This window comes from Chiloscyllium plagiosum, unplaced genomic scaffold (genome assembly GCF_037043375.1).
Source record: "Chiloscyllium plagiosum isolate Xiang-an unplaced genomic scaffold, Cpla_swu_hap1 HiC_scaffold_24, whole genome shotgun sequence".
Classification (NCBI taxonomy): domain Eukaryota; kingdom Metazoa; phylum Chordata; class Chondrichthyes; order Orectolobiformes; family Hemiscylliidae; genus Chiloscyllium; species Chiloscyllium plagiosum.
This window is the reverse complement of record NW_028270162.1, coordinates 54,416,842-54,432,647: the sequence shown is the minus strand read 5'-3', so window position 1 is coordinate 54,432,647 and position 15,806 is coordinate 54,416,842. Positions and strand designations below refer to the sequence as shown.

The 15,806-nt window shown below is 39.5% G+C and overlaps 1 protein-coding gene across 1 annotated transcript in view; it reads left to right on the top strand.

The window, feature by feature from the left end:
• The window catches only part of gcn1 (GCN1 activator of EIF2AK4), a 128,449-nt gene that overhangs the window by 6,191 nt on the left and 106,452 nt on the right, over positions 1–15,806 (top strand). Inside the window, exons 2-6 of the mRNA XM_043716089.2 lie at positions 5,770–5,872; positions 7,273–7,336; positions 10,847–10,978; positions 12,698–12,806; positions 15,370–15,468. Coding sequence (XP_043572024.1) covers positions 5,770–5,872; positions 7,273–7,336; positions 10,847–10,978; positions 12,698–12,806; positions 15,370–15,468 — 507 coding nt within the window. The remainder of the gene's footprint in view (positions 1–5,769; positions 5,873–7,272; positions 7,337–10,846; positions 10,979–12,697; positions 12,807–15,369; positions 15,469–15,806) is intronic.

Below are 15,806 nucleotides of genomic sequence, written 5' to 3'. Positions count from 1 at the left end.
TTGTGCTGTACGTCTTCTAAACTTCCAGCACCATTTTGTGTGTGCTTACAACTTTGTCTTAATAAGACTGAGGCATTGCATTCCTAGAGTTTGTGTTTAAAATAGGATTTACTGTAAAGCTGAGTCACAGAATTCAGAAGGGTCAACTTGGCTCAAATGTGGATGAGTAACAACATGGCTAAAGTGAAGATTACCAAATGTTTACCTTTGAAAATAGTTCTATCATGTCTGATGCTCTTTTTTTGCTGGAGTGCAATGTAACAGCTACTAATCTCCTATTGGTACCTCACTCAAGTGATTATTTTGTAATGGATGAGCCATGATATGTTGATGACAGAACCTGTTTATATCATGGGTCATTGACCTGATATCCATATGTACACCCCCAGCATGCGCCCCTGGATGGTGATGAGGGATGCAAATCTTGGCTTTTTTTGTTTTGATTCAATCTGTTACCATTGGCTGATACATGCATGCATGCACCTTGCCGATTTAGCACCAACTCTTAACGAGTACAGCTAATCTGACTTGGCACCCAGCAGAAAACAAGTCCTTTATGTGACCTTCAATGATATGAACAGCATGCTTCCCATTCTTTTAACCAGCTGTTTTTTGTAAATTCTCTCATTCATTCATTCACGAATGTGGGAATTATTGGCAAGACCAGAGATTACCCATCTCTGTTTGCTTTTTGGAATGTGGCGATGAGCCTCCTAAAGAAAAGTCTTAGACTGAAACATTGGGGAGGTAATGACCTCACTGGATTGTTAATCCAGAAACCCAGGTAGTGTTCTGAGGACCTGCCACAGGAAATGGTGGAATTTGTTTTCAATAAAAATTGGAGGTTAAGAGTATAATGATGACCATGTAACTATTGTCAGTTGTTGGAAAGACCCATCTAGTTCACAAATGTCCTTCAGGGAAGGAAATTGCCATCCTTACCTGGTCTGGACCACACGTAACTCCAGGCCCATTGCAATGTGGTTGACTCTTAACTACTGTCTGGGCAATAAATGCTGGTCTAGCCAGTGATGCCTTCATCCTGTGAATAAACATTTTTTTTAAAAAAGTGTGATCCCTCTCTCCGCCAACACTGTCAGGCTGAGTATTTCCAGTGTTTTATAGTTTAATTTTACATTTTCAACATTCATAGCATTCGTGCTTGTTTCGTTCTTGAACTGTTGGGGAATAGAGAGTGAAGATAGAAAGAGGTTCCAAAATGTCGTATTTATACTAATAAAGGGATGGCAATATATTTCCAGTCACTATTTATGCAGTGACTGCTAATGATGTGGAACTCTGGGTGCTAGAAACGGAAATGGATCAATGCAGAGTGATAGGCATAGAGGGGGCTAGGACTTTCTGGATTCAGAAAGCTGATGTAGATATGATGGGCCAAATGACCTCCTTATGTAATGACTGTGGTGTAGAGATTAATCATTTACCTATCCTTATATTGCGTGAGTTGGAGGCACTTGTGCTTCTGTTATTCTTGTCCTTCTAGGCATAGGGATTGTAGGTCTGGAAAGTTTTTGTTGACAAAACCTTGGTGAGTTGCTGCAATGTATCTCTCAGATGATGCACAGTAGAACCTCTTTACACTGGCAGTGGAAGGAGAGTGTTGAATTAAGATTGAAGTTCTGTGCAGCACTTTGTTTTTAACTACTATCATATTGAACTGTCATCTTCATGTTATGACTTGTTTCTGTGCTTCAGATTTTGAGCTAAAATAGGTTTGGAAATTTAATTCTTAATTCTTGCATGGAGTATTTTAATATTATACCATCATAATCCTGAAGGGGGAGGATGTGTGTGGAAATGTGCCTACTGAAGGGTATTCCAGCATTCCCACATTTGGAATTGCTGTAAATTTAGAGATATTATTTTACTCAACCTGTTCAGACATGCTGTGACACATCTCTGGGTAGGACTTGAACCTGGATCTTCTGACTCAAAGGTGGTGACACTACCACCACACAGTTCTCATGACTGGGCCCAAGACTTGACCTTGATCAGTATATCAAATTTATTCATCACACAAAATTTATCCATTTATCTTGGGATGACTGCTTTTCTAACTTTTGTAAATATCCTGGACTTGAACATACTCCATCACTTCTGAGTTTTAAGATGACACAATTTCGGGAAATGAAGCAAATGATGGGAAGGATGGCAGCAGATTTAGGGAGGTTGTGCAGATTGCTGAGATTAACAGACACATGACAAAAGAAATTTAATGCAGTTTTGAAATGGTACAGTTTGAAAGGTAAAATAAGGAAGTGTGATGTAAAATAATGATACAATTTTAAAAAGCATTGCAGGAACTATGGGAATTGGGGTACATGCCCTCATTTTGGAAGCTGACATGGCAAGGTGATAGGATACATGGGATTCTTGGCTTTGTAAATAGCCAAATGAAGGTTAAAAGCCAAGGTTAGACTATTAGAGTATGGTGTCTGATTTTGAGTGTCACATTTCAGAAAGGATGTCAAGGCCTTGGAAGGGATTTACTCGAATCATACTGGGATGAAGGATATTCATTATATTGAGAGATTACTGAGAAGCTGGGATTGTGCTCCTCAGTTCAAGAAAGTTTAAATAGATTAAGTAGTATCCTTCAAAATCATGAACAGTTTTCAGAACTAAAGAGAAATTGTTTCCATTGTCTGAAGGCTTGCTAATAGAAGTCATAGATTCAAAGCAACTAGTAAAGGGACTGAATATGAAATGAGAATTTGCTTTATACACTGCTTGAAAGGGTGGTGAGAGCAGAATACCGAATGGCTTTCCAAATATCATTGGAAAAATTCAGAGAAGGAAATTGCAAAAATGTTGAGGAAACTAATTAGATGCTGTGAAAAAGCTAATACAGGCACGATGCAAAACCCTAACCTTTGTAATGCAGAACTTTAGTAACTACTTTCTTTTAAGTTCAACCAAACATTTATAAGTGGTCGGGGAAAGATGTAAGCTTCTCAAGTACAGGTAAAGTTTGCATCAAAGATTTGTCACAATATGGAGTAGATTGTTTCTGAGCTGGTCACATCATGTAACAGAAAATTCAATTACTGAAGAAAGCATGGTGCCGTTGGGGGACTTCGAAGGCGTTTGTAGGTAGCTCCAATTACAGCCTGGCATCTATTTAAATGGCTAAATTATCTCTTTCCGTTATTAATTTTTATTGGAACTGCATTTTCAAAAATAGTTTTGTCTAAATCTTAACAATTCAGCCATTTCAGAGGTCCTGTTTGATTTCTTAATTTTGCCCTTTCAGCAATCTCTGAAAATAGGCACCTGTGTAGGGCAATGCAACTGAATATTTACTAAGCTTTATTCCGGTACCTTTCTCGAGTGAGTGTACTTACATCTGAGTCCAGACAAGTTCAAACTCAGAGCTGAGATAAAATGCACTTCCCAAATTTTCACCTTGCCAGGCTGTGGTCCTAAAATCAATTTTGTCCTTTCTTCACTATTTATATGAGCTAATTCAGTATGCGTAAGGGATCAGACATTTCTGGAATGTGGGGTTCAGTACCAGTGCATCTTAATGCCCTTATTTTTAGCTTTGTTAATGTTGACAGAGCTGGTCCTCTTCACTCCTGTGTTACATCTATTAATGGTAAGCTAGAGATAGTAATAGAACCAATAGTCTCTTTGGAAGTAAGTGTAAAACATTTGGAATTGTAAAGACTGTATCCGTTTTTTGTCTGTTTTGGTTGTGGACTGAAATGAGAAAAGAACTGGTTTAAAGCCAAGGATTGTTGAAAGGTGGTTGCGCTTTTTAAAAGCAAGTTACCTGACGGATCGTAAGTGCTACTTACACCGCTCTTATTTCAATGAGGAAAGCCTTGTTACAGACAAGCTGGAGACAAGGGAATGTGTAGGTTAGTGATCAATTATTGATGACAAAGGCTTCCTGCCAACTAACATCTGCAGTTGACACATAGGTAGCTGATCAGCTTGGATCTGAAAGTTTAGGTAGAAATTATCAGACCTCTGGAAAAGAAGGTTCTGTTTCTCTCTGCAGTAAAAAGCATTTGAGCCTGAAGGTGGCTGTTTATTTCCCTTTTCCAACTGTAAGCTGTTACTTTTAATAAGGCAGAGATCTTTATAAATGTGAACCAGTCACCATGTGCCTTCTGCAAAAACTGAAAGTACCAGGAGATGGAAGGTAAAGAAGCAGCTTTCTGTTTTACAAGTGGGTTAGATTTTTCACCAGTAGAGTTATACATCAATGTTTCATAATAGTTTATGGAGTCATAGAGAATCATACAGCATGGAAACAGACCCTTCGGCCCACCATGCCTATACCAACAAATGCTAAACTATACTAATCCTATTTACTTGAATCCATCCACAACATTCCCTGACATTTTAAGTGCTCATTCAGATGCTCCTCAAAGTTGACTTGTCTGTGATGAAGAAAGCAAATGTAATGTTGTCATTTATCCCAGGAGGGTTGGAATGTAAAAGCAGTGATGTGCTGCTGAGACTTTATACAGCTCTGGTTAGGCCCCATTTAGAATACTGTGTCCAATTTTGGGCCCTACACCTCAGGAAGGACATACTGGTGCTGGAGCATGTCCAGTAGAGATTCACACGGATGATCCCTGGAATGGGGAGCCTAACATCCGATGACCGGCTGAGGATCCTGAGATTGTATTTATTAGAGTTTAGAAGGTTGAATGGAGATCTAATAGAAACTTACAAGATAATGCATGGCTTAGATAGGGTGGACGCTGGGAAATTGTTTCCGTCAGGCGAGGATACTAGGACTCATGGGCACAGCCTTAGAATTAGAGGGGGTCAATTTAGAATGGTAATGAGGAGACATTTCTTCAGCCAGAGAGTGGTGGGCCTGTGGAATTCATTGCCACGGAGCGCAGTGGAGGCCGGGATGTTAAATGTCTTCAAGGCCTACATTGATAAATTCTTAATCTCACAAGGAATTAAGGGCTTCGGGGAGAGTATGGGTAAGTAGAGTTGAAATGCCCATCAGCCATGATTGAATAGCGGAGTGGACTCGATGGGCCAAATGGCCTTCCTTACACTCCTATTTCATATGGTCTTGAATGTTGTGAAAGTACCCACCACCACCACCAGCCTCTTGTGCAGCGCCTAGTGTATTTCTACCACCCTCCAATTCCCTCTAAACTACTTATTTCTCACCTTAAACTTATGCCCTCTGGCCTTAGAAATGTCTGCCATGGGGGGAAAGGTCTCACAATCTACTCTGTCGATGCCTATCATAATTTTGTACACCTCAATCAGATCCCTCCACTTCAGCATTCTATGCTCCAGGGAAAACAAATCCAGGCTATTCAGTCTCTCCTCATAACTGAAACTTTCCATCCCAGCAACATCCTGGTGAATCTCCTCTGCATGTTCTCCATAACATTACATCCTCCCAATAGTTTGGTGACCAAAGCTGCAGACCGAATTCCATTTGCAGCTTAGCCGACGCTCTCCAATGTTACAACAAGACTTCCCTGCTCCTATATTCTATGCCCTGTGAATGTAATCAGTTAATTGTGTGAATTCTTGTTAAATACAGAAACCGGGTTTATGTCTTTTTGTCAAGCTGAGCCTAAAAGACTGGTAAATTGGGGAAATTCTATGTTCTTGTTAAAATCTTCATCTTTTGCAATGACTCCAGGAGTAGTGGATTTCCAGCATGCTACCCCTGTGAAACGTAACAGAATACTGTGGGGTAAGTTGAATAATTTAATTAGTAGGATGAAGAGTGAGAACCGTGTGATTAACTTACAGGTTTCAGACACCCTTAGGAGGTTTGCTGCGAAAGTCACTACAGCCAGTGTGAAGGAGAGGCAACAGATACTTTCGGAATTGGGAAACTGTGTTATCGGAAAAGGTATGCCTGCTGAATCGATTCATCCCTATGCTGCCCAAGCATCCTAGCATTTTACATTAGGACAAAATGAAATTGTCATTTTGAATGTCTAGCTGTTCCACATTCTTTGGTGAAAATCTGGTGCACCCTGCTTGAAAGTATCTTACTGTCTCCCAGAGCTTGTGGCGTCATATTGATTTTTGAAGTAAACTCTGTTATAGTGTTTATTGAAGCCTGCTGGAGTGTCTCAGTTGAGAGCTGTTTGTTAATGCTGCATTGAACTCTACTATGATGTGATAAAGTGCAGGTCAGCAATATGCTGATTTGAGTGGTGGCCAGATGTCTGCCTGCAGGAAAAATTTGGGCAGAAAGCCAGACTAGTGGATAACAGGTGGTCAAACGATCAGGGAGTCTATGGACAGCAGATGAGGGAACTCTGTTGCTGGGTTTCTTGTCTTGTTTCTTTTTCTCTCCAGTCTATGGCTGAAAGCATTCTATAAATGCAATTTCTGCTCTCTGTTGATCCATTCTCCATTTGAGTCTTCAGTCTTCTGTGTTTGCAAAAAGAACTTCTATTTGAATAATGTCTTTCATCAGTCAGCACATCCCAAACTGACCAGTGAAGTGTTTCACCAGTATAAAATAAAGAGACATAATGGTTGCCTTGTGCAGAGCAGTCAGATAAGTGGCCAAATAACCTGCTTTGTCACTGTTGGGTGAAGACTGTTACTAGTTAGGATCCTTGGAGAAATCACCTGCTCTCTGAATAGTGCTGTTGACCTAAATAACCAAGCACTGAAGGCTCCAGTGAAGTGAAAATCTATGATCCTGTAATTCAGAAGTCTGAACACTACCCACTGAGTCAGCGGGTTTGGATTTTTTCCACTGTGCCTGCATGTGCGAAAGATTGAGGCTTACTCTGTAGCTGAAGGTTTTTTTCAATTCTGATGCATGATATGTCAATTCTGTCTCATGCTTGAGAGTATTTCATACCATCGAGAGGACATTTAGTTTACAGGGAGTGGAGAGCGACAGTGGTACTATGATAATTTTATTAGGCTAGTTATCTAGAGGCTTAGCTTAATGATCTAAGGATACAGTATCCAATCCCGCCCCAGCAGTTGGGAGAATTTAAATTCTATTAAATAGTGGTCACAGAACTATCTTTGATTTGTCTTAAGAACCCATCTGGTTTTGTTTTGTAGGCAAGGAAGTCTGCTGTCCTTATCCATGTGTCTCTATGAAATATATCAGCAAGATATGCAATTCTAGGGCAATTAGGGATGGGCATCGAATTCTGGCCTTGAAAGATTTTTTTTGAAAGTATGTTAACATAGATGAAGGGATGGGGAACTTTATTCTTTAGCAACTGTCCCTATGTTTATTGCTGTGTAACAGCTGCTTATCATCTGTCCATTCAGATCTACCTGATGCTGCTGTGAAAGGTTTGTGCAAACTTTTCTGCTTGACTCTACATCGCTACAGGTTAGTACCAGAATTTTGGTTCAAATAATATATTTCCTTCTGGAGTTACTGCACCAACAACTGGAGCTAATGTAACTGTAGGTTCACTGTTTTATTCCTAATATGTTTGCAATTTGAGTGCATTCCTTGTTCTATAATTCTGCAAAGATACGTGTTGTTATTCTGTCTCACCATCTTCAGCTCACCATTGCCATTTTCACTCATCCTTAGTCCACCTCTGCTGTCATATTCAAACTTCGGTAAAAATAATATGTGCATGATGGAAATTATTGTTCCTAATTGTCTTTGAGAGGGTAGTGATTAAGTCTGAGTAGTTTGCTTTGCCACTTTAGATAGATGTTAAGAATAAAACAAAAAGTGCTGGAACAACTCAGCAGGTTTGGCAGAATTAGTTAGTTTTCAGTCCAATGTTTTTATTTCGGATCTCCAGCATCTGCAGATTTTTGTTTTTACTTTGATATAAGAGTAAAACATTTTGGTGTGGATCTGCAGTACCTTATCGGCTATACCATGGGAGGATGGCAGGCTGTTTTTCCCTAAATGATGATAGTGAAGCATTTGGGTTTGTGTAGTAAGGTGGCAGTTTCATTCAGTTTTACTGAGACCTGATTTAATTGCAAAGAGTGTTTACAAAGTGATTTCAAAGTCTCAAACTACAACACTAGAATTTAAACTCGGGTTTCCTGCAATGTCTAGCCGTCGGCATTACTGTTCTGGGATTTATTTACATTTTAGGGCTAAATCTCAACAAAAAAAGCTGAATTCTAGAAGATGATCTTCCCTCTGTTATATGATCAGAAGAATGGATGTCCACTGATGACACAATATTCAATACTATTCACAACTCCTCAGATATTGAAGCAGTCTGTGCTTTAAGACTTCAATACAGAGGAACTTTGATATTCCAAATGAGGTGGGCAGGCACTGTTTCATTCGGATAATTGATTATTCGAATAATTGATTTTACCTGAAAGGAGGGAAGCCATGCTGATCTAATGGTGTGCTCTACCAGAGAATTTGTTTAAATATAATTTTAATGTATTGAGCACAAGAGGAAACCGATTTCACATGATGAATAAAATAAAGCAATGATAATGCGAGAAAACCTTTTAAAAATGCAACAGTAGTTAGCATTTGGCAAGAAATGGTGGAGACAGTATTAAACAAGGTCCCAAACAGCTGCTATGATTGCAAGAGCATTTATCAATTTCCAGGAACTCAGTCTCGCGACAAAAAGATAGAAACATCACCTTGCGCATGCGTTTACATTCTCTGCCATTTTTTTCATGGACGGCCTGGTAAAGTGAGGGGAATACAGTACTCTAAAACACTTACTTTTGCAAAGGGCTGTGTAACAACCCTTACCTAAAAAATGTCCAATCACTGATTCTTGAGATGCTTATGTTTCTTTGTTTTTGCCAGCATTTTCACATGTTCTTCAGTACAGGTAAATCAAATACACTTACCTCTTTGATGTAGGACCTTGAAATCATCGTCGGATAATTGATATTCAGATAATCAAGGTTTCTCTGTAACATTCATGCTTGCGGTGATAAGTGGCAAGTAACATTTGTACCACATAAATGCCAGACAGTGACAGTCTGCAACAAGAGATAAGCTAACCACTTTCTTTTGACATTCAGCAGCATTACTATTGTTGAATTCCCCATCACCAACACCATGGTGTTCACCTTTGATCCGAAATTTAACTGAACCAATGAAATAAATAATATGATAACAAGAACAGGTCAGAGGTTTGGAATTCTGTGTTAATTAAATCGGCGACAGACTCCCCTAAGCTGGCCCAACATTTACAAGACAGAAGTCAGGAATGTGGTTGAATACTGTGCACTTAGCTGGATGGGTGCAGCTCCAACAATACTTAAGATGTTTGACATTGTCCAGGACAAAGCAGCAGCTTGATTGACATCCACCACCTTACTCCTTTCACCACTGACTTATTGTGACTCCAGTTTGTACCATTTGCAAGAGGCACTGCAGCAGCTTGTTGAGGCTTTTTTTTTAGCAATTCCTTTCAAATCTATGATTTCTGCCACCCAGAGGATTAAATATGCATGGGAATAATATGGAAATGTCCAGAGGAATGATGCCATTTACAAGTTCCTCTCTAATTCACACACCACCCTTATTTGGATTGCTACTGCCATTCTTTCACTTGGGTCAAAATCCTGAACTCCCTTAAAAGCAATGCACATGTCCTTGCAGTTGCGTGATCCAGTGACTCATCAAACTGATGCAATAAACCAACATCAGTTTTATTGCTTGTATCAAATGTCATCTTAATTCCTGGGAGGCTGTCTCAGATCTTTGGAAGCATGGATCGCCCGAAGGGGATCTGCTGATTATCCAGCTCTCTGCTCCCCATGTTGATTCTACCCCAGCCTGCATCATTCCTTATTCTCACCAAGCTTGTATTTGTAGAGTGGGGATCAGTAAGGGAGGGTTGCTGTCATATTGTTCTGGGTAGAATATAGTATCAAATTAGTAGTGAGGCTAATGGTTCTCATTGCAATGCCATTTGCAAACAAGTAACATAGTTAAATTCAGATATCCAGAGGTGTCTTTGCTTCACTGAATGAAACTTGCCACTGAAAGTTAGGTTTGTTCATTTCCATCTGATGACCCTTTTAAACAGCATAATATATTTTTAAATTATTGCCAATCAATCTCTCTATCCCTGAAATTGAGCTGTTGCAATACAGGAGTCTCACTTCTTCAGTCTTAATTGCTGGAGATCTGTAAACTTGATTTTACCTTTCTATCTATGTCTTTCTCTCTATCAATCTAATCTTTCCTCCCATCCCTTTATTTCTTTTTGTTTATCAAATTGTACCTTTAATTCATCCCATCTATTTTATACTTCCTTCTAAATCCTTGATAATTTCACAATCTTTCAATCTGGTTGTTTAAAGAGTTGCTTCCCCTCTTCACTCGGGTTCCTGATTTTTGTTTTTCCTTACTGCGACATTAACAGCTTACATTTTCAGGAACTTGTCAGACCAACAATTTAAAACAGACGTCCGTATCTTGGCAGATTATGGTCCAGTATCTTTGCGTGGAAAGCCCAGCTATATCTTGGCTCTCTGACTATCAATGCAAGCAAACTACTTTTCTCAATTCTCCTTACTCCAAAAGACGGTTTTCTTTTAAACCATGCTTAAGGTGATGAATGTTGGTGCTGCCAAATTCTTGCCATGAATTGCAGCATTAAGGATTCAAAAGTGAGGTAGAAGGAGATTAGCTGCAGATTTCACATATACTATTCAATAATATATCTAAGGCTTGGTTCAAAGCGTCTTTGTTCATATTCTAACCTTGCTCTTTAATGGTCCCTCTGAACATTTGAAGTGATATGGATCAGTAACTCCAAGATGCAGATAAATATAATCCTTTTAACCACATCAGTCTTTGCCTTGCAGTTAGGTTGCTGAATAATAAGGCTTATGAAAAGTATTAGAATTAACTATTTGTTTTGCTATCATTTGGCAGGGATGGAACATCACAAAGAGCCCTTCAGACAGTAATTCAACAACTGGTTGAAAGTCATGCTGAGGCAACAACAAAACACCTGGTGCAATGCCTGCAGTCGACAGGGATCACCTGTAAGAATAGCAATCCAAGGTATAATGAAAGGCGAGGTTTGATGATAGTTGTGGATAGATCATCTTCTGAATTGGAGATTCCATAGTCTTTACGGTTAATTGATCAAAATAGAATTGAGACAAAGCAGAAATGGAGCATCATGTGACCTTAGGACATGTTGCACTTCGCATTGCAAATTGTAGATCTCTAACCTGTCATATACTACACATAACCAATTGATGTGGCAATCGCTACTAAAACTGAACACATTGAGCCAGGCTTGAAGCTGGATATGTGTCTATCAGAGGGTTATAGGTTCTGAATCAGTTACATAGCTTCAGAACTGATTGATCAAACTGAATTGTGTTAGTTTTAATTTATTATAACTGGATATATTTATACTAAATATTAATTGACATTGTACAGTAGCAAAATTCAGCAAGTGTCATTTATTTGAGGAATGTTTGGCCTTATTGGTGAATCAAATCATAATTGATTACTGCAGTAATCACTTCAATGGGTCTGAGCTAGACATTGAAACTCCGTCTCTAATTGAAATTTTTTGGTTGTAGTTGTCCAGAAAATCTCCACTTCTACAGAGATGCTGGCTACGTAAAAGACATTTGTGTTTTTTTTTGTCTGAGGTGCGATCTCTGACAGATAATGCTGTCTCTAGATCAAATCATTCCAGAGAGCCACAATTCAAAATGGTATTGTCCTAAGGACCTGCTGTCCATTTGGTGGTACAGAGAGCTCTGGACATGTGTGTGTATACCATTGGATTGCAAGATGATTATTGGAAATAATCAGCCCTTTCAATCAGCAGGCACTAATGTGATGTCTGAAAGAACCCATTCTGGGTCAGGAGGTTCTGGGATTCCATTTAAAAGTTAATTGGATCCCTTGATTTACAATATGGAAATAGTATAATCCTGTTTGTGAATTGGGATCGGTAGGAGGTCATTCTCTACTTCAAGTTAGCTCCATTATCAATAATGGCTTCTGTTCCAAATTCCATATTTACAATGAATAGTATTTGATTCTGTCATCTATCAAGTGTCTGACTATCTCTGACTGAAAAGTATTCAATGACCCTGCCTTCATTGCCCTCTGAGATTCAGAACTCCAAGCTGCACAAGCTTCCGAGAGAGAAAATAAAAGTGTTCTCATTGTTGTCCCAAAAGTCAACCCTAATTTTAAGAGTGTCACCTATCTTCTGGATTCAGCTGCAAGAGTAAAAATCCTTTCCATGCTCACCTTGTCAAGATCATTCAGGATCTTCAATGAAATGATTTTTCACTCTTACCTCTGTCTTGAGTGAGGGTTGCATGACTTTGCTCCTGAGGCAGAGACTTCCAATGCCATTGAATATTTTGAAGCCTGAAGTAGACAATTCTTGTTTGGCAGGGAAAATTTGCAAAAGAAGTTCTTTTGTTACTTTCCTTTGAGGTAGAGAAAAGAGATTCCCAGCTCCATTATAACCCCACAGCTCTGAGTGGAGGCAAAAGGATCAATAAGTCTGTCATGGATAGGAATTGCAGAGAGACCAGACCAGGGAGCGTGTGGAATAATACGAGTGTCAGCTTGCGGATAACAACCAGCATCCGCCATACCCAATGATATGCTGAGTGAAGGGGGCTTTTGATGTATCCATTTCTGTTCGGGTTATTTTTGAGAATTCCTTTTCAATTATGAGATTGTAGTAATCTAAAGTCATTAACATCTAAGTATGCGCTCCTACCCTTTCTCTCTCAACAGTAAAAGCAGTGCCTCAGCAGCATCCCTTGCTCTCAACTGGACATTACTGCTGGTCAAGACAGCATTCGCAACCCCTGAAAAACAAGCAACCGAGATTTGGATAAAGTTGGTGAGTATCGGGGTATAGAAGTGCCTGATTTTTACTTATGGCTATTGAAGCAAAGATTGGAGTCAGTGCAACATTCAGAAAATATACAAAAAATGTTACTGCAGCTTGTTGAATCTTTGTCTGTAAGGAAAGCAGCTTGGGCTGGATGAATTAAATAAAATGTGTAAATGATCAGCATTTTTGCACATATTTCATTTTGGAAGGGAGCAAAGTAAAAGCTTGTTGTATGACATCAGAGGGAGTTAAGGTGAGATGGACCTCATGGTAGAGTGTGAAGTACACAGATTGTACAGGAAATGGGCACAGAGAGTTTTCCATATTACATTTCGAGTTCCTAAAGCTGCTGGTTTCTTGCAAAGTTTGAAAAGGATTGCTTTGCTTCCTGACAGAAACGTCAACCTTCCTATTTGTTTTATCATTTCTCATTTGATCCATCCATTAGAAGAGCTTCCATCTATAAAAATGGGGCAAATCCTTATTAAGGTACAATGATGGCTAATAGTCAGAACTCACCTACTCTCTTAGTAGTCCAGACGAGAGCAGAAAGGACCTTGCCTTTCACATCTCATCCAAATGATTGCACTTATGACAGTGCAGCATTTCCTGTACTCAAGCAGAGTGCTTGATCAGAATATGCCTATGGCATAGAATCTGAACTGAATCTTCTGAATCAGAGGCAAGAATGTTGCCTAATATCTACAAGTTGCACTTCAGAAATTCACCAAAGATCTGCAGACAATACCTTCCAAACCCATGACCTCTTCCACCTCGAAGGATAAGGGCAGCAGATACGTGGGAACACTACCACCTTCAAGTTCCCCTTTAAGCCACTCATCATCCTGACTTAGAAATATATTGCCATTCCTTCACTGTCGCTGGGTCAAAATCTTGGACTTCCTTCCCTAATGGCATTGTGGATCAACCCACAGTAGATGGTCTGCACTGGTTCAGGAAGACAGCTCACCATAACCTTCTCAAGGGTAACTAAGGATGGGCAATAAATGCTGGTCAGCCAGCAACACACACACACCCATCTCATAAATGAATGTTAAAAACTGCCATGGTTCAAGGGTATCAGGTGATAGAGTGGTGAGACAAACTGCAGAAACCTGAGAGTAGTGAATAACAAAACGATTATAGAATAAGTAGGGACCACTTGACCCGTGATGTTTATATTAACTCTCTGAAAGGCCAGTTCCATTTCCTTGCATTTTCCCCAGAGCAAATTTTCTCTTTACAGGAGCTTAGATTAGATCACTTAGTGTGAAAACAGGCCCTTCGGCCCAACAAGTCCACACCGACCCTCCGAAGAGCGACCCACCCCCCCTACGTTTACTCCTTCACCTAACACTACAGGCAATTTAGCATGGCCAATTCACCTAACCTGCACATCTTTGGACTGTGGGAGGAAACCGGAGCACCCAGAGAAAACCCACGCAGACACTGGGAGAAAGTTGCCTGAGGCGGGAATTGAGGCAGCAGTGCTAACCACTATGCCGCCCAGCTTATCCAGTTCTTTTTGAAAGCCATGATTGAATTTGCTCCCGCCACAATCTTGGGCAATGCAGTCCAGATCTTAACCATTCTCTGCATGAAAGAGTTATTCCTGGTCACCATTAGTTCCTTTGACAATCATGTCAAATCTGTGTTCTTAAATTCTAGATATTAGAAGCATTTTCTCCTCCTTTAAACTGCTCAGACCCTTCATGATTTTTAACAATGCTACAAAATCTCCCCAACCTTATTTTCAAGAGTACAGTCCCGCTTTCGCCAATCTGGAACCATTTTTTTTCTGACCATCTAGAATACCTTAAAATGCAGTGCCTAATCTTGGACGTAATACTTCAGTTAAAGCAAAATCACTAGTTGATAGAGGTTTTTCATAAATTCTTTGTTGATGTAATGCATCCGTTTATAAATCCAAGGATCCTATATTTCAATCTTCCTGCTGACTTCACTTTTTTTTATACTTAACCCCTGTTCTGTGTCCTTGCAACCTTTCAGAATTAACAGATCAATGTTGGCTTTCTGTAATTAATTCATCCTTGTCCAAGTGTGACAGTTTTAGTTTTATTCAGATTATTGTTCCTGAACAAAGATCTCTTTGGTTTATTGCTGTAGTATTTATATGAGCAGAGATGTAAAATTTTCAATCCTACAACCCCCTCGCACCACTAAAAGTGGATTGGATGATTATGCCATCACATGCATCCCATCTGGTCCTGGTGACTTAACAACATTTAAGTGCAATCACCCTTTTATCATTTTGTCATTGTTGTTCCATCCTCTGTCTCAACAGCCAGTTCTTCCATTTTGACTTTTTTTGGCATTTTTTTGCTCTCATAGTACCTCACCCATGCCATCTCTCTCTATATGGTTCCCCTGTTCAGTCCCTAATTGACAAGAAGCTGGAGGAGCTCAAGCCAGAATCAAATTAGAAGATTGCATGGATAAATTCAGTCTCCTAGGTGGACTTTCAGATGCACAGTTGAATACATCTGGTGTGGACAGTGAAAATTCAACTGACAGTGATCAAACTGCAACATCTTGTGTTTCCTAACAGGTAGATGTACAGTGCCTGCTCTTAATGGAGGTTATGGGTGGTGGTAACAAGCATACAGTGAATGGGGTCCTGAAGAAACTCAAACATCTATGGAAAGAGGTAAGGAAAAAATGGAGTCAGTGGTATGGAATGATGCCTGGATCAAGGGGCAGGTTAATGACTGCAGAATGAACTGAGAAAAAGGGTGAAGCAGAGTCATGAGAATGCAGTGAGCAACAACTTGTGACTATTGTATACAAGATTATCTTTGAGAAAAGCTGGATAGGGCTGAAATGATGAAAGAAATTTCTGTGGACAGATATGGTTCTTGGCTTTTATATTTTTCATCATTATTGTGATAGACATAACATGATGAAATACTGCCACTAATTGAGTTTCTACATTTTGAATCTTCTATTGTCAAAGTGTGGCAAAAGTTGGGGAAAGAATGTTTTGAT